At 38.2% G+C, this 24,219-nt stretch overlaps 1 protein-coding gene across 1 annotated transcript; it reads left to right on the forward strand.

Annotated features, from left to right (window-relative positions):
* Positions 1-7,412: 7,412 nt before the first annotated feature.
* On the forward strand, positions 7,413-23,788 carry mob4.S (MOB family member 4, phocein S homeolog; the record flags this gene model as incomplete). The annotated part of the gene is given in 8 exon segments (NM_001095477.1): positions 7,413-7,544; positions 13,763-13,825; positions 16,028-16,128; positions 18,984-19,026; positions 20,484-20,570; positions 21,055-21,134; positions 21,347-21,458; positions 23,402-23,788. Coding segments are annotated over 8 exon segments (678 nt in total). The 3' UTR covers positions 23,534-23,788.
* Positions 23,789-24,219: the final 431 nt, after the last annotated feature.

Consider the following 24,219-nt stretch of genomic DNA (forward strand, 5'->3'; position numbering starts at 1 on the left):
TAATGCCTTTAAGAGGGGCTTGGACAGTGTCGGACTGGCCCGGCGGGACACCGGGTAAAAACCCGGTGGGCCCCCGCCGGGCCAGACCCCCTCTACCAGTATAAAAATGTTGAAAAAAGTTTCCGGCAATGCGCATCGCATCGCCGTTTGCGCATGCGCACGAGAAGCGCCGCTCGCGCATGGCGGCGTTCGAGCAGCGCATATGCACAGTTCGGCGCGTCACAGTAGGGGGGCGGGGGGCCCTGGACCAGCAGTCCCGGTGGGCCCCGGGCCCCCCATTCCGACCCTGGGCTTGGATGATTTTTTGGACAGACATAATATCAAAGGCTATTGTGATACTAAACTCTATAGTTAGTATAGATATGGGTATATATAATTTATGTGAAAAGTAGGGAGGGGTGTGTGTATGGATGCTGGGTTTTCATTTGGAGGGGTTGGACTTGATGGACTTTGTCTCTTTTCAACCCAATTTAACTATGTTACTATGTACAGATATATGCCTGATGTAATACTGATATCTGTGAAAATGTATTAGTGTTGCTATAAGTAAACTCCATAGCTGATTTGGCCACCTTTCATTTTTCTGACCATCTATTGAACAATATCTTTCTGTCAAGTAAACCATTATTAATCCTTGAGATCACACATTTTAAAATAAGTATTAGAAGATTACAAATACCCTAAATGGTGATTTAAAACATCTTTGGGATAGAACCAGCAGTCTGCTGTGTTTGTCACTGCATTCTCTAACTGGAGATATCTGGAAAAATGTGATTTCAGTACCGGGAAATTCTATTTAAGATTCTGCTTTAAAACTTAATAATTGTCCTCCTTTAGAAACCTTTGATAACTTTATCACCTATTCTTTCCTATTTTCTAGAAACAACTTGAATTCAAATTCAAAAAAAAATTCAAAATGAATCAGTTAATAGTGCTGCTCCAGCAGAATTCTGCACTGAAATCCATTTCTCAAAAAGAGCAAACAGATTTTTTTATATTCAATTTTGAAATCTGATATGGGGCTAGACATTTTGTCAATTTCCCAGCTGCCCCAAGTCATGTGACTTGTGCTCTGATAAACTTCAATCACTCTTTACTGCTGTACTGCAAGTTGGAGTGATATCACCCCCTCTCTTTTCTCCCCCAGCAGCCAAACAAAAGAACAATGGGAAGGTAACCAGATAACAGCTCCCTAACACAAGATAACAGCTGCCTGGTAGATCTAAGAACAAGTGCAGGCACAAGTCACGTGACTGGGGGCAGCTGAGAAGCTGACAAAATGTCTAGCCCCATGTCAGATTTCAAAATTGAATATAAAAAAAATCTGTTTGCTCTTTTGAGAAATGGATTTAAGTGCAGAATTCTGCTGGAGTAGCATTATTAACTGATACGTTTTGAGAAAAACATGTTTTCCGATGACAGTATCCCTTTAAGCAAAGACTACTCTCTCAATTACCTCTTTCAAAAATCTCTGAATGAGATCCCATCATCCATACGTGATAACCCTGTATTTACAGATACACACAAAGCATGGCAATTAATAAGGAAAAACAAAGTTTATCACCAAACATCTCCCCGTATTTAACATGGATAGGGATAGAAGACAGTAGACCCGCGGATGCTAGAAGAGGCACAAGATAAGGTAAGTTGCAGGGGATTGGGGGCAGGCCGAGGGCTCCTTTTGATCATATTACAAATTTACCGGCAGCTACATTGCCGGTAAATTTGTAATACCGGCCCCGGCCTTGGCAGGTATTTTACCGGCTAGGCCGGTAAGATACCGGCCGGGTGGCAACCCTACCCTTACCTGATACATATTACTCACATTCCCTACTAAGTGGTAACAGGCTTTTGAAACCTTGCAACTATATCGTTGGTGATACACTATGGGAGTTTTCCCTTGTGCCCTCTTTTTTTATTTTTAAGATTTTTCTGGTTGGTGTGTATGAAGCGGAGGATTCTACACTACTGAGAGCTGCCTCCACTTTTGACTTCAGCGCGAAACCTTTTTTTCTTTTATTAGAGTTACAAAAAATATGCTGACTATCAAGGTATAAAGTCAGATGTTTTACAAAGAAATGCTGCATAGTTTTGCATTAGTTTTTTTTTTTTGCCAAATTCTTTTTATTTACATTTTGGGACGTGTAAATCTCATAGTGTGTATCATTATAGATATGTGGTATCAAAAGATACACAGCCTATATTTTATGATATTTTGTCTTCTGCTGCCCTAAATGTTGCCATACATCACCTGGCAAAGACCACACCCACAAGCTCTCTATGTACATGATGATGTGGGTTTTAAATGCAATAACAAAGTATTGTCTAAGATAGGGCTGTCCAAATGGAGACTAAAATTTTTACTTGGAGGGAAATGGTAAAACCATTTAAAACTTGCAGAGTGTCTAATAAATAAGGAAACTTACTTGTTTGTATGGGACCCATTATCCAGAAAACCCATTATACACAAAGCTCCGAATTACGGGATGGCCATCTCAATAGACTCCATTTTAATCAAATTATTAAAATTTTTAACAATTATTTTCTTTTTCCCTGTAATAACAAAACAGTACCTTCAACTTGACCTCAGCTAAGATATAATTAATTCTTATTGGAGGCAAAACAGTTCAATTTGTTTTAATTAATATTTAAATTATTTTTTAATAGACCTTCACCTTCAAGCACTTTTTTCAGTTCAATTGGTTTGTTCACCAGGAATAAAGACTTTTCCTAATTACTTTCAAATTTCTATTTGGGACTGTTTTTCTTATATTGAAATGTAAAGTTTAATTATACATGATATTAAAAATATGCAGACTTTTCATGATTTGTAATGGTTTGGAACAGTTCCCTAAACCTAGCCCCCTGCTCTCCTTCTGATCTGTTTGACTACTTTGCTGAGCTGACTGACTACTGTTACTTTGCATCAACAGTCAGCTGGCCTTAGCCTGCATCCTCCAAACCCCACAATTCCCTGCACGTGTGATTTCAATAAGGAACAGAACATCATTGTGCAATGCATTGTGGGTTATGTAGTTCCTACATGCTGTCTGTAAGCTGTGGAGAAGTTGTTACAATTTGTAACATTATTGTTTAGTCCCTCCTTCCCTGCCAGGATTTCAAATGATGCAGAAAGAGAAGAACTGTTAAATAGCTGGATTTCAGCATAGAAAATGGCAATTATTTATATTTTTTGAAGAAACTGTGTCACGGGGTCGACACCCTAAATTCAGAACCAATGCTAAGCACACACCCTGTTCTCGGCTCTTGCCTCCGCCTTTAACAGTGCCTTTCACCTCGGGAGGAGCCCTCGGCTAATCGGATGCCGCCAGGTCTTATTAAAGTGATACTGACACTAAAAAATGAATTTTAGCATATGAATGTACATTAAATGTTACCTATAGGTCATGTTGATCATTTTTTGCTGAGAGGTTTGTTTTTGTATATAATTATTAGGGATGTAGCGAACTGTTCGCCGGCGAACTAGTTCGCGCGAACTTCGACTGTTCGCGTCCGCCGCAAGTTCGCGAACGTCGCGCGACGTTCGCCAATAGGCGTTCGCGTCAAAATCGTTCGACCATTCGACCATTCGGTCGCTAAAATCGAACGATTTTCGTTCGATTCGAACGAAAATCGTTCGTTGAACGATTAAAATCCTTCGATCGTTCGAATCGAACGATTTTCGGATGTTCGAAGTTCGCGAACAGTTCGCGAACTGTTCGCATTTTTTGCCGGTGTTCGCGAACGGCGGTTCGCTACATCCCTAATCATTATTATCATTAGTTGAAGTTCCTAAGCCTGACTCTCTGACACTCTGACTTGCCAACCTGACTGTCCCATCTCAGCCTGTTAGTTACAGTTTCTAATGCTAACGGACTCCTGCTGCCAAAATTTGGCAGCCCCCTCATACAGGAACATGGGGGATCAGAGAGGTAATGTAAAAGCATCATGCAAATACTTTATGGCAAAGTTAGAAGTAGCTTGCAAAGCCAATATTATAATAGATGTAAAAGTTTAATTTCAGGTGTCAGTATCTCTTTAAAGGAAAACTATACCCCCAAAACGAATACTTAAGCAACAGATAGTTTATATCAAATTGAATGACATATTCAAGAATCTTACCAAACTGGAATATATATTTACATAAATATTGCCCTTTTACATCTCTTGCCTTGAACCACCATTTCGTGACTCTATCTGTGCTGCCTCAGAGATCACCTGACCAGAAATGCTACAACACTAACTGTAACAGGAAGAAGTGAGGAAGCAAAAGGCAGAACTCTGTCTGTTAATTGGCTCATGTGACCTAACATGTGGTTTGTATGTGAGTACAGTGAATCCTACGATCCCAGGGGGCGGCCCTTATTTTTTAAAATGGCAATTTTCTATTTATGATTACCCAATGGCACATACTACTAAAAAAGTATATTATTATGATAATGGTTCATTTACACGAAGCAGGGTTTTACACATGAGCTGTTTTACTCAGTATCTTTTAATAGAGACCTACATTGTTTGGGGGGTATAGTTTTCCTTTAAGAGAGGTGCCAAGCGAAGGGTTCTGAACAAGCAAAGGAGCACGACGGTAAAGAAGTCTTTTGGGCAGAAGGTTGCAGTACAATGCATAGGTAGAGAGTGAAGTCAGCCAGGCTGGGTCGGGCAGGCAAGGGTCAAACGAGGAGATCGATCAGAAGGTTACGGATACAGGAGAGTCGATTACCAGGCAGGGTCAGGATTCCAGAAGTCAGGATAGTCAGAACAGGCATGGGTCACAACAGGTATTCAAATAACATACAGGATACGAATCAGAAGCACCAGGAACTTGCTAGAGGCAAACCTATAATGGGCAAAGAACTGCAACCCAAGTGCGCCTTTTAAACCTTTCAAACTTTGCGCCATTGTGCGCTGACGTCACTACGTCAGTGCGAATCCATCTATAAAAGGAGCAGAGGCGTGCCGCGAGCCCTTAGTACTGCAACTTCAGGAAGAAGAGGACGCAGCTCGCGGCGGGCGTCCCCACCAAGGGGGCTGCAGGTGTCCCTGCCGACCCCCCACTAGACCACCACGGTACATTGTTACAAACTGATAATGGCGATGGGTATATTAGGGGTTTCTGTGGTATGTGGGTCTATTTATATTATTTTTGTTTGGAAGATGGAGTTCCCTATACACATTTCCTTTTGTCTAAAAATCTCTTTTAAGTTGCAATGTGCATGTTAATTGGCTCCACTAGCACCCTAAATTGTACCTGAGATAAATTATTTACATGACATTGTTACAGAGATGCCATATTGTAGCCACCACAAATTTTATTAATATTAGTGTTCTTATGACCTGTTGGTGTACATTTTGTGATACCAATCCTACAACAATGTCTTTGCTATGCTTAAAGGAATAGTTCAGTGTGAAAATAAAAACTGTGTAAATAAATAGGCTGTGCAAAATAAAAAAAATGTTTCCAATATAGTTAGTTAGCCAAAAAAGTAATATATAAAGGCTGGAGTGAACAGATGTCTAATAAAACAGCCAGAATCCAACTTCCTGCTTTTCAGCTCTATAACTCTAAGTCAGTCAGCGACTTGAAGGGGGGCCACATGGTACATTTCTGTTCAGTGAGTTTGTAATTGATCCTCAGCATTCAGCTCAGATTCAAAAGCAACAGATATGACCCATGTGGCCCCCCTCAAGTCTCTGATTGGTTACTGCCTGGTAACCAGGGTAACCAGTCAGTGTAAACCAAGAGAGCTGAAAAGCAGGAAGTAGTGTTCTGACTGACATGTTATACATCAAATCACTCCAGCCTTTATACATTACATTTTTGCCTAACTAACTATATTAGAAACATTTTTTATTTTGCACAGCCTGTCTATTTACCCAGTTTTTATTTTTACACTGAACAATTCCTTTAACTATGTCTTTTCTTAGAACACCACAAAGCGTTACATTAAGAAGCCTATTTACTAACAATCGAATGTCTTTATTTTTTTACAAACCTCTAAAAATTTGTGTTTTTCCTACAGATCTTAAAAACTCTAAAAATTTGAGATTTAAAGGACAACGAAAGCTGGAAATTAAATAAAGCTGTATGATAAGGCTGTTATACCAAACACACAGAGCAGAGTTAATCCTTTGATCCTGGTGTCTAGCAGTAGGAAACGCACTGCTGAGAATGCGAGTACAGGACTACGGTGACGTCACTGATTTTTCATTGCGCTTCCTACAGAGTGCCCGAGGTAGCCTTCAGTCTCATTAGGCTAAATTCTATAGTACTGCGCATGCTTTCCTCCCTTCAACAATGACGAGCTTGCAAATGGAGCTAGGCATGCGTCATTGTTGACCCCTTGGAACACTTTCGGGCAACATGATGGATTTTTGGCTCCTGCTGGCACAGGTATGAATTAGGCGCAATATGATGGATTTTTTCGGCTTTCGCAGATTGGGGGTAAACATATGATAGATGTTTTGGCTTATACTGGCTTATCTGAGGAATTGACTGTATAGGTACAAATGGGGCAATATGATAGGTGCTGGCACAGGTACATGGGGCAACATGATGGCTGCTGGCACGGGTACAGGGGGCTATATGAATCGTTAGCTGGAACATGGTAATGCAGGATCGGGTGGGGGGCACTGAGTGAAGTCCTTGCCTAGGGTGTAGGGTTGCCACCCGGCCGGTATTTTACCGGTCTAGTCGGTAAAATATCTGCCAAGGCCGGTATTACAAATTTACCGGCAATGTAGCTGCCGGTAAATTTGTAATACAATCAAAAGGAGCCCTCGGCCTGCCCCCAATCCCCTGCAACTTACCTCTTCTAGCGTCCGCGGGTCTCCGTCGCGTGGCCCCGCCCCTTTTGACATCACGCCTCGCCCATTTGAGGCCCCACCCCCAGCAGCCGGTAAATTTTATAAATGTTGGCAACCCTAGCCCGGCCCTGGAAGTAGTCATATTATTTTCAGATCCTTAAGCGCTTTTTTTTTTCATTTGTGCTTTTTATATTTGCATCTTTTAATAAATGCCATTGCATTCTTGGTTTTTAGACAAAGTGGGGGTCAATCATCAACACTAGGCAAATTTGCTCATGGGCAGTAAGTGGCAACCAATCAGATTGCTGCATTCATTGTTCTACTTTAAAAAAAGCTAATCACTGATTGGTTGCTATAGGTAAATGCCCATGGGCAAATTTGCCCAGTGTTGATAAAGGAGTTCCAGTAAGTTCAGTCGTGGTTACTGTTGATAAAATGGCCTTCGCATGTCTTATAACTTATAAAATTGATTCATTATATATATATATATTGTCCTATTTTTCACAGGAATAAGCCTTCTTTCCTCTGCACAGAGCTCCAAATTCTGATCAATCGCTTCCTTTCCCAATGAACGCCACTCTCCACCCTCAGACCGCTCTGAAACTAGAGGGCGGGGACTCCTCTCCTGACTACATCCGGCATCCTCATACGGGTACTTCCTATAGCTTTCCCCTGTCACTATGGTCATGGCGGAGGGTACAGCAGTGCTGAGGAGAAACAGACCGGGCACCAAGACTCAGGTAAAGAGTGCGCTTGTCCACGACGAACGTTTTTATCTGTGAACATAAAATACACAAGATCCGGTGGAACGTGTGTGTTGATAACGTGAAGGCGAGTCTACTTGATGAAGGCCCGGATGTTCGTGTCAGTAGCAATGTGTTTACATTATTTACACACCCCTTAGCGTGGAGTTAGCGAATGCTTGTGGTGTAAAGTTAATAACAGCTTGGGTTTAGGTAAACGGCTGGAACTGGCAATTATAGAGTTTAGTATAAGAGCTGTAGGCCCAGAAGCCCACTCTGCGTCTGTGTTTACACATTATAAGGGAAACAGGAGTACGCATGTGTAAATAATGCTTGCTGGGGAATAGAATACTTGTGCTGTGTGTATATTTGTTTAGGCTAGACTTGTTATTACCCAGTCATGTTGAAAAACTGCTTGTGACAATTATTCCGCTTTTAGTGGCTTCAAAAGAAAACTGTCTACTGAGTTCATTCTAGAGTGACCTATATATAGGCACGTTGTTGCTTCCTACAAACTGTTGGCTACACACAGCATGCGCATGGCAACCGATGTGATCATACGACCGCTATTAGGGCGTCTGTGGCTTCTCTTTTGCAGTATTGCCTTCCTGTGTAATTCTCCCATTGTATGTAATGGCGTCATTAATCAGAAGGCAGGAATGTGATTCTGATGTGATGCCACCTATTGTGCTTGGGTCCATTGAAAGGGTTAATGAGGTGGTTCTCATGATCCAGCGCTATATTCAGATTATACGGGTTACTAAATAAATACAGGGAATCCAACTCAAATGAGGAAAGGAAATATATGCATCTGGGGTCATATATATATATATATATATATATATATATATATATATCTATCTATCTATCTATCTGGTGCTTACTGCCCCGGACCCTGCACTTACTGTAGGTTCCGTAATCAATCGCGTCCACTTGGGCTCCCCACAACAGATAACAATCGCTTAATAATACAATGTGATTTGAGTCTTAAGCTGGCCATAGATGTTGAGATTTTTAAAAGATCAGATCCTCATCGTGAGACCACGATCTTCTCGGAACGATCGTACGAATTTACCATCAACTAAAAAGACCAATTTGCCAGGAAAACAAAGGGGAGCTGCATGCTTGGCCCTGCAAACATAGAGAGATTGCACTGGGACCGACAAAGATTTTTTGACCTGGCCGATCAATTTCCCGACAGATGTCGGCCGAAAAATCGTAAGATGTACGATCGTTTGAATCCCACTAACCGCACGAAAATATCGAAGGATTGGTCGGATTTCCCTAAAATCGGTCGTTCGGCAAGAAGCATCGGCGCGTCTATGGGGAGCTTTACCCCGTCCACGTTATGACCCGGGTGCCGCCGCCCCGAGTCCGTCACTAAGGAGACGTGTAACCGCACACTACACTTTGGAGCAGCGCACTCCAGTATCCTTGAAGAATCACACACTCACGGATAATGGACAAAAGGAAAATCTTTATTTTAACATCCGATTAACAGAATCCAGCGTCTGAGGTCTGACGCGTTTCGTGTCTACGCACTTCCTCAGAGACCTCAATGAGGTGGTTTACCTGTAAGTTTACTTTTAGTAATTTATAGAATGGCTAATTCTAAGCAATTTTCTTAATTGGTCTTCAAATCATTTGCCACCTTCTGACTCTTTCAAATCGGGGTGATTGACCCCATTTAAAAACAAATGCTCTGTAAGGCTACACATTTATTTTTATTGCCATTTTTTTTATTGCTCATCTTTCTATTCAGGCCTCTCTTATTTATATTCCAATCTTTTATTCAAATCAGTGCATGGTTGCTATGGTATATTGGATCCTAGCAACCAGATTCCTGAAATAGCAAATGGGAGAGCTGCTGAATAAAAAGTCAAAGACCACAAATTATAAAAAATGAAAACCAATGGCAAATTGTCTCATCACTCTCTACATCAGTGATCCCCAACCAGTAGCTCGTGAGCAACATGTTGCTCTCCAGCCCCTTGGATGTTGCTCCCAGTGGCCTCAAAGTAGCTGCTTAATTTTGAATTCCTGGCTTGGAGGCAAGTTTTGGTTGCATAAAAACCAGGTGCACTGCCAAACAGAGCCTCAGTGTAGGTTGACAAACCACACAGGGGTGACCAAGTGGCCAATCACAGCACTTATTTGGCACCCCAAGAAAATTTTTCATGCTAGTGTTGCTCCCCAACTCCATTTTCTTCTCAATGTTGCTCATGGGTTCAAAAGGTTGGGGATCCCTGCTCTACATCATACTAAAAGTTAGTTTAAAGGTGAACAACCCCTTTAATATTTTGTCCTTTGCCACAATGTGCTGCTCAGTAGATTTTCTTTAATGTTAACTGATGGAATATTGACGCTGAGTAAATTGGAAAACACCTACCAATTTGAATCAATGTTCTGCTAAGTAGATTTATAATTTTCTGGAGTGGAGCATTCTCATGTGTCAGATAGGCAAGTGTATATGGATCGCCAATTGAAGTTCAACACTTTTGAAAACCCATAGGTCATTTGTTCAAAAACGATGGCCCCTTTGGTGAATTTAAAAGAGTAGCAGGCAGTGGGTGTAACACTAAAGGCCAGTTTAGAATAAGTATTGGGGAGAAATGTAATTTACTCTCCTAGATATACCTGAAATCTCTGCTTGAAGGTCAGTAAACTAATGGCAGCATTAAAGAGATACTGACACTAGAAATAAAACCTTGTTTTACATCTATGATAAAATTGCCTTTGCTATTGCTATTTGCTATTGCCATAAAAGTATTTGCTCAATGAGTTTACATCACTTTGCTCACCCCCCACGTTCTTCTATGCTAAACTGCCATATTTGTGCAGCAGTAGTCCGTTCGCTGACAGGTTGAGAAGGGACTAGTAGCAATTTCCTACCAAAGTAGACCCTTGAGTAAAAACAACCAATTTGACCTATAGGTAACTTTAAATGTACATAATATTTTGTATTAGTAGTACTCTATGGAATGCTGAAATTTATAGATTGGTGGGAGGATCTGAATAGTTACTTCTGTATAAAGAGGACACAAAGATTTTGTTACATTGTCTGTCCTTACAAAAGAGTTATGGTAATCTGAAATAACACGAGTTAGGGCCCCAAGATATGCTGGCTCATTAAAGGCAGGTTCTTTAAACAAAAGTACTGGTAACAGCCTCATTTTTGGGAACTTGGTACCTCAACAGTTTTGTAGTGCTTGGTTATACTGTATTCCAAACACATTTATTAACCCTCAATTTTTTCTGGTTGAGTTTTTTTAAAGGGTAAACATTTTTAGAGGGAAAAAAAACTTTTCAAGATTGATTATACTCTGAAGCTGCTAAAAAATCAGAACCTGAAAATACTCCAGCTGAAACCTGTGAAAATCATGTAGAAGTCAATGGCAGATGGTCCCTTTAACAACTGGAACATGTTTTTTACCTTCAAGATTCTTAATAGTTTTGGGCTATTTGTGCTGGTTTTTGTTCGATAAGCCAATACATTTGAGTTTTACGGACAACATTTCGATAGTCGAGTTTTCGGTGTGACCATTTGAAAAAGTCTCATGATTTGAATTGACATTCGATTTTGTCGATTATTTTGTCGGGTATTGGTAAATTAAGGGGATTCAGATTTCAGAGTTTGGTCTAATTTATTTTTAATAAAGTGAGAAAAAAGTAGAGGTTTAGTCAATAACCCCCTAAATGTTGGGGGATGCGAGCCTGAATTATTATTCTTCCTATGCTCATGATCTATTTAAATTAAACCATATGTTATAAAGTTGCAGTTGCTAACAAATAATATATAAATATAACTAAAGTGATTTACTTAAATACTTGTATTGATAGTACAGGTACGGCATTCCTTATCTGAAAGTCTCTTATCCAGAAAGCTCAGAATAATGGGAAGTCTATAGAGTCCATTTTAAACAAATCTAATTTTTAAAAATAACTTCCTTTTCTCTGTTATAATAAAACCGTATCTTGTACTGGATTGTTACCAAACGTACATCCATATTGGAAAAGCGATATTACTGGAAACGGAAATCTCGACAATAAAAGAGTGGTTTTTGATATCCTTTATCTGTCATAGAGATGGTGTTAGAATTGTCCCAGGCATGTATTGCACAGAGGTATAACACTAATACAAAAAAAGTGCACAAAAAATATATTTCCTCTTTAATACACACTTTAACAGTATTTTTTTGCAATATTGAAGGAAAAATGGTTTGTACATCCATATTATTGCCATAAATATATTAGTCGGGGACATTATGATTGCTGTAAGACTATTTGTGTTTATTATTGAATGTACATATTCCCTTTGGTAAGACAATAGAATGTTTAAGACCAAATTCACTGAACACAAATTCCATATTACAACTATTAAAAGGTATAATGAAAGTAAACTTAAAGGTGAGGAGAAACCTGATACCACATTGTGCAAAGGAAGTGCATAATGTTTTAATCTATGGGCAATGGTCATTGATCATGTCCCCCTATTAAAAGGGGTGGTGACCATAAAATAATAATAATATTATAAAGTGATTAGCACTTTGGATTAGTACTTTTCAAACTGTAGCACCAAAGAAATTAAATACCATGTTGTCTTTCATCTGTTTATTGGAAATCATTAAAGGGGTTGTTCACCTTCAAACAACTAGTTGTTTTTAGCTAGATCACCAGAGATAACGACTTTTTCCAGTTACTTTCTATTTTCTATGTGTCACTATTTTTCTAAAATTTAAGTGTAAAGTGTCATTTTTCACCTTCTCAAGCAGCTCTGGGGAGGGGGTCGCCGGCCCTGTAAACTGCTCTAAATTGATACATTTGTGAATACATTTCTTATCTTTGTCCCTGCTGAGCAAAATTTCTGAGTTTCATTACAGGCAGCTGTTAGAATTGATACAATAGTTGCTAATACTCCAGAGATGCTGCTGAGAAATGTATCAACTGAATGTTGCAAAATTGTAACAGTTTAGCATCTGCACCTGAATTACTGAGCTGCCAGACTTTGAAACACCAGAGACAGGGACCTTAAACTTAGATTTTGGAAAAACTGTAAAAAATAAATAAATAATGGAAGTAATTGAAAAAGGTTGTATTTCCAGGGAACAATCTGAAAACAACTGAACAGAAAAAGTGTTTGGAAGGTGAACAACCCGTTTAAAGAATTGCTAATAAGAATTTTGATTAAATGATGCAAAGGTCTGGTGCCCTGAAGAATCATGTGGCTGGATCATAAAAGGCTTGTTTACCTTTCAAGACTTCAGTTCAGTTGTTTTCTGATTGTTCACCAGAAATAGAGATTTTTTTCAGTTACAAATTTTTATTTAATATTTTCTTTGTAAAGCCGCACCGGGAGGGGATCACCAACTCTGAAAACTAAATGATACATTAATTGATACATTTCTTATCTGAACAGAGTCCCTGAGTTTCATAAAATGCAGGTGTTCTAATTAATACGATAGTTGCTAATATTCCACAAATGCAGCAGAGAAATGTAGCAAATTGTAACAGTTCAGAATCTGCTCCTATATTACTGCACTTCCAGACTGAAACACCAGACTGGAATTTTAAACTTCAATTATGGAAAAACAGTCAAAAATAAAATAAGCAAAGCAATTAAAGAAAAAAAAATATCCTTTTTTGGTGAACAATCCAAAAACAACTTAACCGAAAAACATTGCATTAGTCGTTCTTTCCCAAATAAATTTTGGCTTCCATAGGAACTTTGATGCTTTGTTAACTGAAACACTACTATTCTGTGTATATAAACCAGCTGCTGTGTAACAATGGAGGCAATTCGAATACAGCTAAAGGGAACAGGTTAAAAGCAGATAACAGATAAGCTCTGTAGAACACCAACATATTTTCCATAGAGTATCTGGTATCTGCCGTGAGCCTTTTCTCCTTTGAATGGCTGCCCCCTCAGCTATGCAGCAGCTTATTTATGTATTGCTATATTACTGTAGTAGTGTTTTTTTAAGGGGAATACACTTGTTTTAACAATGATGACCAATATTCTATATGAACCTTTTATTTTAATTACTTTGAAACACTTTTTTTTTTTTTTGCTTTTCCTTTAGGGATTTCCAGCTTTAATAATGCAATAATTATAACTAAAGCTCAACGTAAAACCGTATTGAATGAATACAAGCTCAGATCTTGTTTTTTTCCCAATATTGGCATGGTCTATATTTCTTATTTCTTTTGCATTTTAGGATTTTTACAACTGGCCAGATGAATCTTTTGAGGAAATGGATAGTACATTAGCAGTTCAGCAGGTAAGGCTTGGTAAACAGATATTCTTCCATACACAGAGGGTTTACAGTTCATTCTTAAAAGTTGTGTGGAAGATAAGTGCCTTTTTTATAATATGACACTGACCAAATGTAATCTAAGGTAATGTGTTGCAAAGTTTGCTTGAGGAATTGCAGCCTACAAACGGGTATGATTTACTGATGTATTGGTGTTATTACAGCAATGCTGCAATTCCGAATGTACAGAGGCTATTATTTTGGGCATTTCATTCCCTCTGGAGAGGCGATTTGTGCTGGGAAATAAAGTGAGGCAGTGACAATACCTTGATGGCCTTCCTGTTGCTGACTGCCATTGCTTGCTACAGATAAGCATATCTGACTTTAGTCTACTATTTTGCCCAGATCTCCCTATAAGGATGCCTCATCCTGAACAGAATTAGTTGACTTGTATAGTCTCTTATGTAGTGTCTTCGGCAATTGCTTACGATGCCCACCCTCTCAATTTAATTGAACTAATTAAATAAAAGTGGTTCACCACTAAGGCCGGTACAGAATGTTCCTTTGACAACCACAATTTCTGTCTGTGTGCTCTGGATCCGGATATCTTCCCAACAAGGTGAAAGGGTGACGTGAACTTTGTAAGATTCAAGGTGTGGTGCTCCACATTACCTCCTATCCAGACTTCTGAACCAGAAGCTTGTTCTTGTGTTATTCCTAAACTTGCCTTAGCTCAGAAAGTGCTGTGAGCAGTAAATGCAGCATGCCAGTCAGCCATAAATCGAACACACAGAAAACGTATATTCCTTACCTGCGTGCAGCACTTACAGAAGTCAATTATGCGGAGGCATAATAGCTGCTCACTCGCACCCTCTCCTGTAACCTAAACCAAACAAAGTGAGAAATCTGTTTTAGGTCAGCATGAGCTAACTTCCAGTTTAGAAGTCTGGCTAAGAGGGGCGCTGGAGCATCCCACCATGGATTTTGCAGAGTCGCCCTTTTGTGGAATACAGGGTACGTCTTTTGGACAAAGAATACACTTTATGTATGTAGAGCTGTTATTGGAGTAGGGTACAGTTGATTTTTTACATACATTTTTTTAGTGTTACTGTTCCTTTAATAAACCTACCTTAAAGGTAAACTAAAGCTTAACTAAAGAAGTAGCTAAAAATGTTGTACATTATATTTTCGTGCTACTGTACCAGCCCAAGGCAACCACAGCCCTTTAGCAGTAAAGATATGTGTCTCTAAAGATGCCCCAGTAGCTCCCCATCTTCTTTTCTGCTGATTTACTGGACATGCTCTGTGCTGCTGTCTCTTACTGAGATTAGGGACCCACTCACAATAGACAGAACACATAGAATATAAATGTCACAATATAAGGCTGATTAGTAATTAATACAGATATTTACTACATGGCAGCACAGAAACCAGTGCAACTAGCATCAGAATTTAATAATCAGCCCTGTAGCAGCAGCTTATATTAGAGACAAACCTCATTTTCTGTTTGATAATTTGTGATTACCCCTAAACTTAACTTCTCAATAGCTGCTCAGAGCCCACTGAGCATGTGAGTGTCGCAGACACTTTCCAAGATGGTGACCCCCTGTGACAAGTTTGAAGTCCTGGATCATTGCTGCTATTGACAAGCTGAAACTTTAAACTGGTGCAATAAGTTCAGTATATAAAATATGGCATTTTTAGCTACATTCATTTTTAGGGTTTAGTTCTCCTTTAAGTTGTATTCAGTTAGGACCTTGTTCACATTAATTTTGGTTAAACATTAAAAAAGTAAAAAGAACCTGCTTAAGCACATTTTTGTTTTTTGGCAACCCTTATAACCTAAAATATCTAGAATTTTTTTAATTTAGCCTCACTCTTTACCCCAACCTTTTTAATATGTACTTAAAAAGGTGTATTCATTTTTGCTTGGGATCCAGCAAGGTCCCCCCCATCCTGATTTCTGCTTTATAACACTTAAAGGCTGGATAAAGGGCAGAGTAGTTGTAGTTGTGATCCCTAATGGTCAGTACTCTTGTTGCCTGCCAGGCATATTGAACATGGATGGGCTACAAAGTGGACTTTATACCTTACAGGACTAAATGACTGTAAACAAACAAATAAAAAGGTACTAAAAAGATGTTTTTAAGCTGTCCATAAGTGTACCTGGCTAAATCTTTACTCTACTAGACATTTAAATCTCTGGTTTATTTTTTCAACTTTCTACAGTACATTCAACAAAACATAAGGACAGATTGTTCTAACATTGACAAAATTTTGGATCCCCCCGAAGGGCAGGATGAAGGTGTGTGGAAGTATGAACATCTTCGGTAGGTATTAATTATTTATGCTAATTGACTCATATTAAATAATTAAATATATCAAGGCAGTTCTCTGTATGGTGTTTACCCAAAGTTTTTTTGAAAGCCAGTTCAGTCTTATGCACAGGCGGTTGGCAATTGCAGTTTGCATTTATTGAGGAGTGAAAAGGAAAAATAGCAAACTCCATATATATTTAATATTAGACTGTATATTCTTTACATAGCCTTGAACAAATTGACTTCTGTCCTAGAATATGGACTAATTGTTGCATTTATTATATGAAGGAAGGATAAAAGCACTGTAACGTATCTTTAGTGATCGAGAAGCTGTGTTTTATCAAGTGCAACATTTCTAAGGGTCCATCTACCAGCCAGTAGGGATGGGCGAATTTGACCCGTTTCGCTTCGCCAAAAATTCGCCGCCGGCGAAATGTCGCAGACGCCCATTAAAGTCTATGGGCGTCAAAAAAATTTTGTCGTGCGGCGAAACTGTTTTGACGCGCGTCTTTTTATTTTTTTTTTTTTGACGCACGCCGCCATACAAATCTATGGGCGTCATTTTTTCAGCGAAACGAGGTGAAAATATTCGCCCATCCCTGCCAGCCAGTCCTTAGGGCCAGAGCATTGACTCCTCTGCTCTACGCCCACATTTTTTAAATCTTTTTTTTCAGGCTGAGAGAAGTAAACCCTCCACCTTTTCCAGCTCTGTTTATCTACACTGAAAAGTGCAGCTTCCACTTGTGTGTAGGCACATGTAGGCCGGGCCAAAAATGTGAAAGCTATCAAGTGGATCAGCACTTTTCATTGCAGATAAAAAGACCTGGGAAAGGGAGCGAATCAGCTTCTCTCAGCTTTCAAAAATGCAGGCTGAGAGCAGTGGAGCCAACAGTCCATCTGCTCCCAGCTTTATACAGTTGCTGCTGCTGTTCACTCTTACTTTTAGGAGTGACTTTTTTTTCCATATATTTATGGAACTCCACGGTCATGCAGTTCTCAAAAACACATATCAAAGGGAAGGACTAGGATGTTTTGGAAAGTCTTTCAAAAGACTCAGAAGAGCTTTGCAGTCTTTATCATACTGGTCTTAAAGCACAGCGGGGGGGGGGCAAGGGTTTGTACCTCACAACTAGAGAGAGACCCTTTTCCCCAAGGTTTCTTTGGTGCAACAAATCAAGGTGGAAGGGAGCCAAATGTCTACGCAACCCTCCCCTGGGACTTGGGGGGTGCACTGCATTCTCACATTCCCAATTGAAGAAATAACATAGGGAAAAGTGATGGAAAGTGTCGTGCATTACAGCCCCAACCAGTGTCCAGAGTTATGAAAATCCTCAATGTAACATACTAAAAGTGAACTTAAAAGTAAAGCCCTTATTAAAAAAAACCTACCCTACATAGACCATCTACAGGGCTGATTTTTAAATTTTGATGCTAGTTACACTTGTTTCTTTGCTGCCATGTTGTAATTATCTGTATTAACTACTAATCTGCTTATATTGTGACATATATATTCTATGTGTACTATATATTGTGAGTGGGTCCCTTAGCTCAGTAAGTGACAGCAGTACAGAGCATGTGCAGTGAATCAGCAGAAATGGGAGCTATTGGGGCATCTTTGGAGACACTGATCTTTACTGCTAAATGGCTGTGGTTACATTGGTCTGGTACAGAAGCCCAAAACATAATATATAACTTTTCTACCCTACTTCTTTAGTTGTGCTTTAGTTCTTTTTTAAAGGTTACCAACCCTTTAATTTTGGGCTTTTATGGTATATACAAAAAGGAACCTCTAACTTGGTCCAAGTTTGAATTTAGTGTACTGCTTTGGCCTTATCTTTCACATTGAACGTTTTTAAAATTATTGGCCTTGTATTTGTTAAATTACCTGCCTCTATCAAACAATTCTGAAAAAAAGGTACTTAACATTTAAAACAGGTCCTGGGCATAGAACCACCTGCAGATTCAGAAATACTCCTACTGTCCATGTTACCAGGCCCATGGAAAATAAAAAAGGGTTTGCCCTGTTTGTGTTAAAGGCAGCTACAGCAGTCATCCCCAGGCACCGGAAATCTACACCTTTCAAAGGCAGAATGGATAGTGAAAATATGAGATTGGAGGAACTTATATCTTCAATATACGGCACCCGAGCTCAGTATGTAGCTAATTGGGCTGCATGGACGCTATACATGGGAACAGAGGTGTACAAATGGGCAATACAGTGGCTTTCTCGTTTCAATTCAGTATTGTAAGCAGTATAACTACTCCCCTTCCTTGGTATGTAGATCAAATAAGCATTATCCAATATTTGTAATTAAATTGGCAACCTGATATGTCTGTATTTATTGACAGTTGGAAACCTGATGGCCTGTATTGTACTATACTTTTGTTCTGTTTCTTGCCTGTTTTCACTTTGACAAAAATTAAATATAAGAATGGTGTTTATATAGTAATTAATTAAGGTTACAAATCTATTGCTACTCCTACTTTTTATTACTCATCTTTCTAGTTAGGCCCTCGCCTATTCATATTTTAGTCTCTTGTTCAAATCAACACATTGCTGCTAATTTGGTCCCTAGGTACCAGTTAGCTAAATTACAAACTGGAGAGCTGCTGAATAAAAACCAATTGCAAATTGTCTCGGGATGTCACTGCATCATACTAAAAGTTAAAACAATCCCTTTAATCTTAAATGTTGAATATTTAACAACTAAAGAACATTTATTTAATAACTTATTTGGCTGAAAAAACTTTTAATTTTTGTTCTTGAGTAATAGTGCATTTCACTGTAGAGATCGTTACTATAAAATTTGTTCTTGCATTATTGTACTTCAGGTTCATCTAATTTATTTTGTTTGATTACCTTTTAGGCAATTTTGTCTTGAACTCAATGGACTTGCTGTCAAGCTTCAGGTAATATCTCTATAATTTCAAACACTTCTGGGACCGCATTACTTTGTGTTTTTGTTGGTTTTACTTTCCCTATGGTGGGGGGAGGGGGACTATGCTTAGATTATTTTCTTAAACCAAAACACTAAAATTGATTTTCTGGGTTCTCCACACAAGCCTATCCCCAATTTACATGCTTACTTGTTTGTTTGTCTGTTTCCCTCTTTGGCCTCACAGATGTTTATATTGATGATCTGATGACCGCTGGTTGTACTGCTTAGAAGAAATTTTTGGCTTCACTGCCCAAAAGTATAGAAAATTGTGCTGTGCATTTCTCATCAAAGCTTCTGTCTGTTACAAAGCCAAACAAAAGAAGTTTACATACGTTTGGGCAGTGGGGCAGACGCTCCTGCACAGCACAGGTGGCGGCTGTCAGAACATCGTAACAAAGGGCAAACCGTAGCCTCTATTTTGGAAGTAAAGTTTGAAAAAATTGCTACATTTATAAAGTTAGTAAGTTGGGCATGTTTATTTATGTGTGGAAAACACATATATATTTTTCCATTATGACTTTTTTTAAAGGGAGTATATGCCTTGATTTTTCAGATCTATCAAAATGTGAGAGAGTTTTTCACAGTTTTTCATTCCTATGGGATTTTGGAAGTGTATTCATTAAATAGTGCAGAGTTCACTATTTAATAAATACACTTCTAAAAATCCCTTAGGAATAAATGAAAAGTGGTGAGTATTTCTGAGAGAAACTCTAATCTCACATCTTTATAAATCTGTCACTTAGTCTAATATAATTTTGCATGAAGTTAATGCAATTTGTAGCATACTTTTTGGATCCAGAAAACCTGCAATAGCAGCCCAAGTGCCTCCCCCATGTCTCTCTTCAAGCCTGACTAAAGGTGACCTATACACAGGTTGCCAGTTTGCTACACATTATGTTTTGGGTTTCTGTTGTAGCCCATGGCAACCACAGCCCTTTAGCAGGGAAGGGAAGATATGTGCTTCTTTGATGCCCCCGTTGTTCCCCATCTTGTTTTCTACTGGTTCACAACACAAGCACTGAGCTGCTGTCAGTTACCTAAGCTTAGGAACGGATTCACAATATACTCTATGTATGGAATAGAAATGTCACAAAAGGCTAATTAGTAATTTACTTTAACTCTGATTACATGGCAGCTCCAAATCATGTGCATTTAGAAACGGAATGTAATAATCAGGCCTGTAGCAATGGGGTAACTATAGAGGAATCGGATCCCAGGGCCTGCTTCCTCTGAGCAAATCTCCCGTCTGCAACTGCTCTCCTAATTGAGAGCCGGCGGGGAGCATCGGCAAACAGTGAAGGGGGCGGTAGGCAGGTATTGTGGGTGGAGCAAGAGCGATGGGCCCCTCTTAAGACTTTTGGCAGGCATTTTCACATCAAACTTTGTTCTGAAACTTCTCAAAATCATTTCAACTGTGTTTTCTTTCAGACTGAATGCCACCCTGATACTTGTACTCAAATGACTGCTACAGAACAATGGATATTTCTTTGTGCAGCTCATAAGACACCAAAAGAGGTAAATATGTATACAGTATATATAAATTCTAGTCTTAAGCAGCTTGGTGTCTTTAATATTAATGAAAGGGAACTATAAGAGGTAAAACCATTGTAGAATTTTGAAATATTGAATAGAATAAAAATAATTACAAGAATTAAGGTACACTTTACTATTCTGTTAAAAAAAAACTGTACATTTTATCATTCATTTCCTTTTTCTCTCTCTTCCCCTTTCCCACTTGCAAACTTGCAAAGTTATCATGTCAGAATCACACCACAATCATCATATTTTGTAGTTTGACAGTAATGAAATTATATTTTTTAAATGAGCAACAATATCCCAATTATCATATTTTTTTTATGTGTGTATTTTGCAGTTAGCTTTAAAAATAATGGGCCATTGTTCATATTGCTTTTATATCTACATACATTTCTAAGAGGTTATGTAAAATATTTAGTGTATATTAGCTTTATAATTTTTTTGTTTATCTTTGACTTTGTAGTGCCCTGCAATAGACTACACTAGACACACACTTGATGGTGCTGCATGTCTTTTGAATAGCAACAAATATTTTCCAAGCAGGTAAGTTGGTAATACATAATATTCCATACTGAATTGAAGAAGCCACAACAAAATAATATTCTAACTTGAAATTAAGAAGGCACAATATAGTAATGTGTTATAGCTCTGATAGGGGGTACTTTATTCACTTTATAAATGCTCTGTTAGTAATAGATAATGATTTGCCAGAAACTGCTTAGACTAACTTATATTTTTTGTTTACATTTTTTTAGGGTTAGCATAAAGGAGTCATCCGTAGCTAAACTTGGATCAGTGTGCCGCAGAATTTACAGAATATTTTCACATGCTTACTTTCATCATCGTCAAATATTTGATGAATATGAGGTAAAACCTGTTAAAATTATGCTTTTTGTGTGTGTAATAAGTGTGTCATATTAACTGAGATGAAAAAGAGGCAGATGCCCATCATATTTACCTAGGTTTCAGCTGATCCAAAGAAAGGATAAATAAGCCCCTTAAACTTATCTTATTTCTAAAAGAGGAAGAATTCTTTATTAAAGTACCAGTAGCGCCAAAAGTGAGCTTTCTACAGATTTAAAGGGCTCTCCTCTTTTAAACTATTATATTCCACCATATTGAAAGAAAATGTAATATACTGGTACAAGCTGCTTGCTTGCTTCAGAAACTCAAAAAAAGAGTTTATATAAACAAGCTTCTGTTTATCCATGGGGCCGCCAATCAAACTGAAATAGGGCAATAGGGTGCACGTTTATATAGCAACAAATAAGCTTTACATTAGTCCTTAGACTGCATAATGTAGTGGTTTTAGTACATAACCAGGTATTTGTCATATATATAATTTCCTAGCATTTCTGGCTATCTGTAGAACAATACAATAGTTCTGGGCTTTATTTCAGGAGGAATAGGAAGAAATAGGAGAATAAGTAACACTGTGCAAATATGTATATGGCAGTGTGCTAGTTGTGTATCAGTATGAATACCCAGCATTTGGAAGAATGGATTTAAGGCAAAATGATGTAGGCAGTGATATTCTAGGGCAAATAATTTTATTAATCTTTCTTTCAAATTGCTTCACAGACTTAATGGCAAGTGATAAAAATATTTTAGGAAAGAAAGAAATATTTTAGTACCGTATCTGCAGGGCCCATCTCCAGATTCAGAGAGACACAATCTGATTCACTTCCAGATTGAGAGAGATAATAGAATGGCTAGTTTCAAGACCAGCAAACTTTTATCTTCCTTTCATCTTGTATAAGGTGAACAGCACTGATCACATGTGCTGCTGTAAATACTGTGTGCTTTCTTTCCATTTTGCATAAATGTCCCGTTAAATCCTTTTTTGATGCCTTTTTTTTTAACCTTTTTTTTTTTTTTTTTTTTTTAAGTACAGTTTGACTTGAACCAAACATTCGCAGGAAATGCTAAGCTCTTTGACTTTAGGAGAATTTCCTAATAGGTCATTTTTTCTTGAAGACTATACTTTGCTTATACAAAAAATCAGCTTTTGTATTATAACTAGAATTACTATAAAATTGACTTCTATAATAATATGGTTGTAAATATATAATACAATCACAAGACTAAAAAATAGAAAAATATAAAGGGGTGGTTCAACTTCAGAACATAAAGTCTAAATTTGAATAGCCCCAGTCAGGAGAAACATTTTTTAATTTATCTTTATTATTATAAGTTTTGAAGCTACAGACCATATAAGCTGTGGATCATTGCTGATAAAAGTCTCTCTCCTCTGCTGCCTCTCAGCTAGGGATCACCGACACGGCTTTCCATTTTGCCCATACAGGAACTGACACTCATCTGGTTACTGCACATACCTCCCCTCTCCTGCTTCATTTGCATTTCACTAATCCTATTGGCTAAATCTTGCCAGCCAATCCCATCAAAGATCTGCAAATGTAACAGGAGAAGGAAGCAGGTGCAGGGCCAGTTCAGTTTGATTTTTTTTTTTTTGTATGGATACCTACCAAGTCCTGGGCAAAGAAATCCCCTACAGGGAGCTGAGCGCACAGAAGTGAGAACTTTAGCAGGGCTGATCTGTGGCTTATCAGGTCTGTAGCTTCAAAATGGAATATTTAAAATAATTAAGATGATTTGCAAAAATGTTTTTCCTCACAGGGGCTATGCAAATGTAGAATATGGTCTAAAATGAACATCCCGGCCATATCAAATATGTGTATTTTTATGATTGCCCCTTACTTTTATAGATTAAAACCCAGTACATATTTATACTAGTCAAGTTTTGCAATTCATGTAGTTCTATTTTTAAAAAGTTTTCTTTTATCTCGTAGAATGAGACCTTTCTGTGTCACCGGTTCACTAAATTTGTGATGAAATATAACTTGATGTCCAAGGATAATCTGATTGTGCCAATTTTAGAAGAAGAGGTGCAAAATTCAGTTGCTGGAGAAAGTGAAGCATGATGAAATAAACTGCAAAGAAAGTAATCCACAATGAGGAACCTACTAACAGTTATGTACTGTATATATCATTTTAGACTCTTCAATCATGTATCCTTATAGCTTCTTTGTTAATATGGATTCAGTATGCTTTGTGCGCTGTTTTTAAATGAGGAACACCATTAAGTTATTCGGCTATTGTTCATCAATGTGATATGGATTTTAAGAAACAAGCTGTATCTGTTTATAAATCCTGTTAATAAAATTGTTTTCATTGTTGTCCAGTTCTCATCCACAATCTACAGGTTACTATGTTCTTTTAATGCTTGCACAGACTTTAACTGGTATTTTTATTGTATTATGTTGTACATAATGCTAACTAAAAGCTGGGTGTAAAGTACAAACACATATAAACACAAAAATGAACCAAACACCAATCCCTATATTAAGGCAAGCAAAGAACCCACCCAACTTGTTTATATAATGTAAAATGGATATGCTGAAATTGATAAACCAAGATGTATGACATGTGGGTGTGTGGCAACGAGCAGTATTCCCCAAAGCATGACCCAAGTGGTCTTGTACTAAATAGAGTATTCAAATATTAAAACCCAGTGGGACCCACAACCTCCCTACCCAAGGAAAACCATAAAGAACCAATAAACATTATGCCACTGAGAATCTTGTGAGAAAATATCCCTGGAATATAA

Source organism: Xenopus laevis, chromosome 9_10S (genome assembly GCF_017654675.1).
Source record: "Xenopus laevis strain J_2021 chromosome 9_10S, Xenopus_laevis_v10.1, whole genome shotgun sequence".
NCBI lineage: Eukaryota > Metazoa > Chordata > Amphibia > Anura > Pipidae > Xenopus > Xenopus laevis.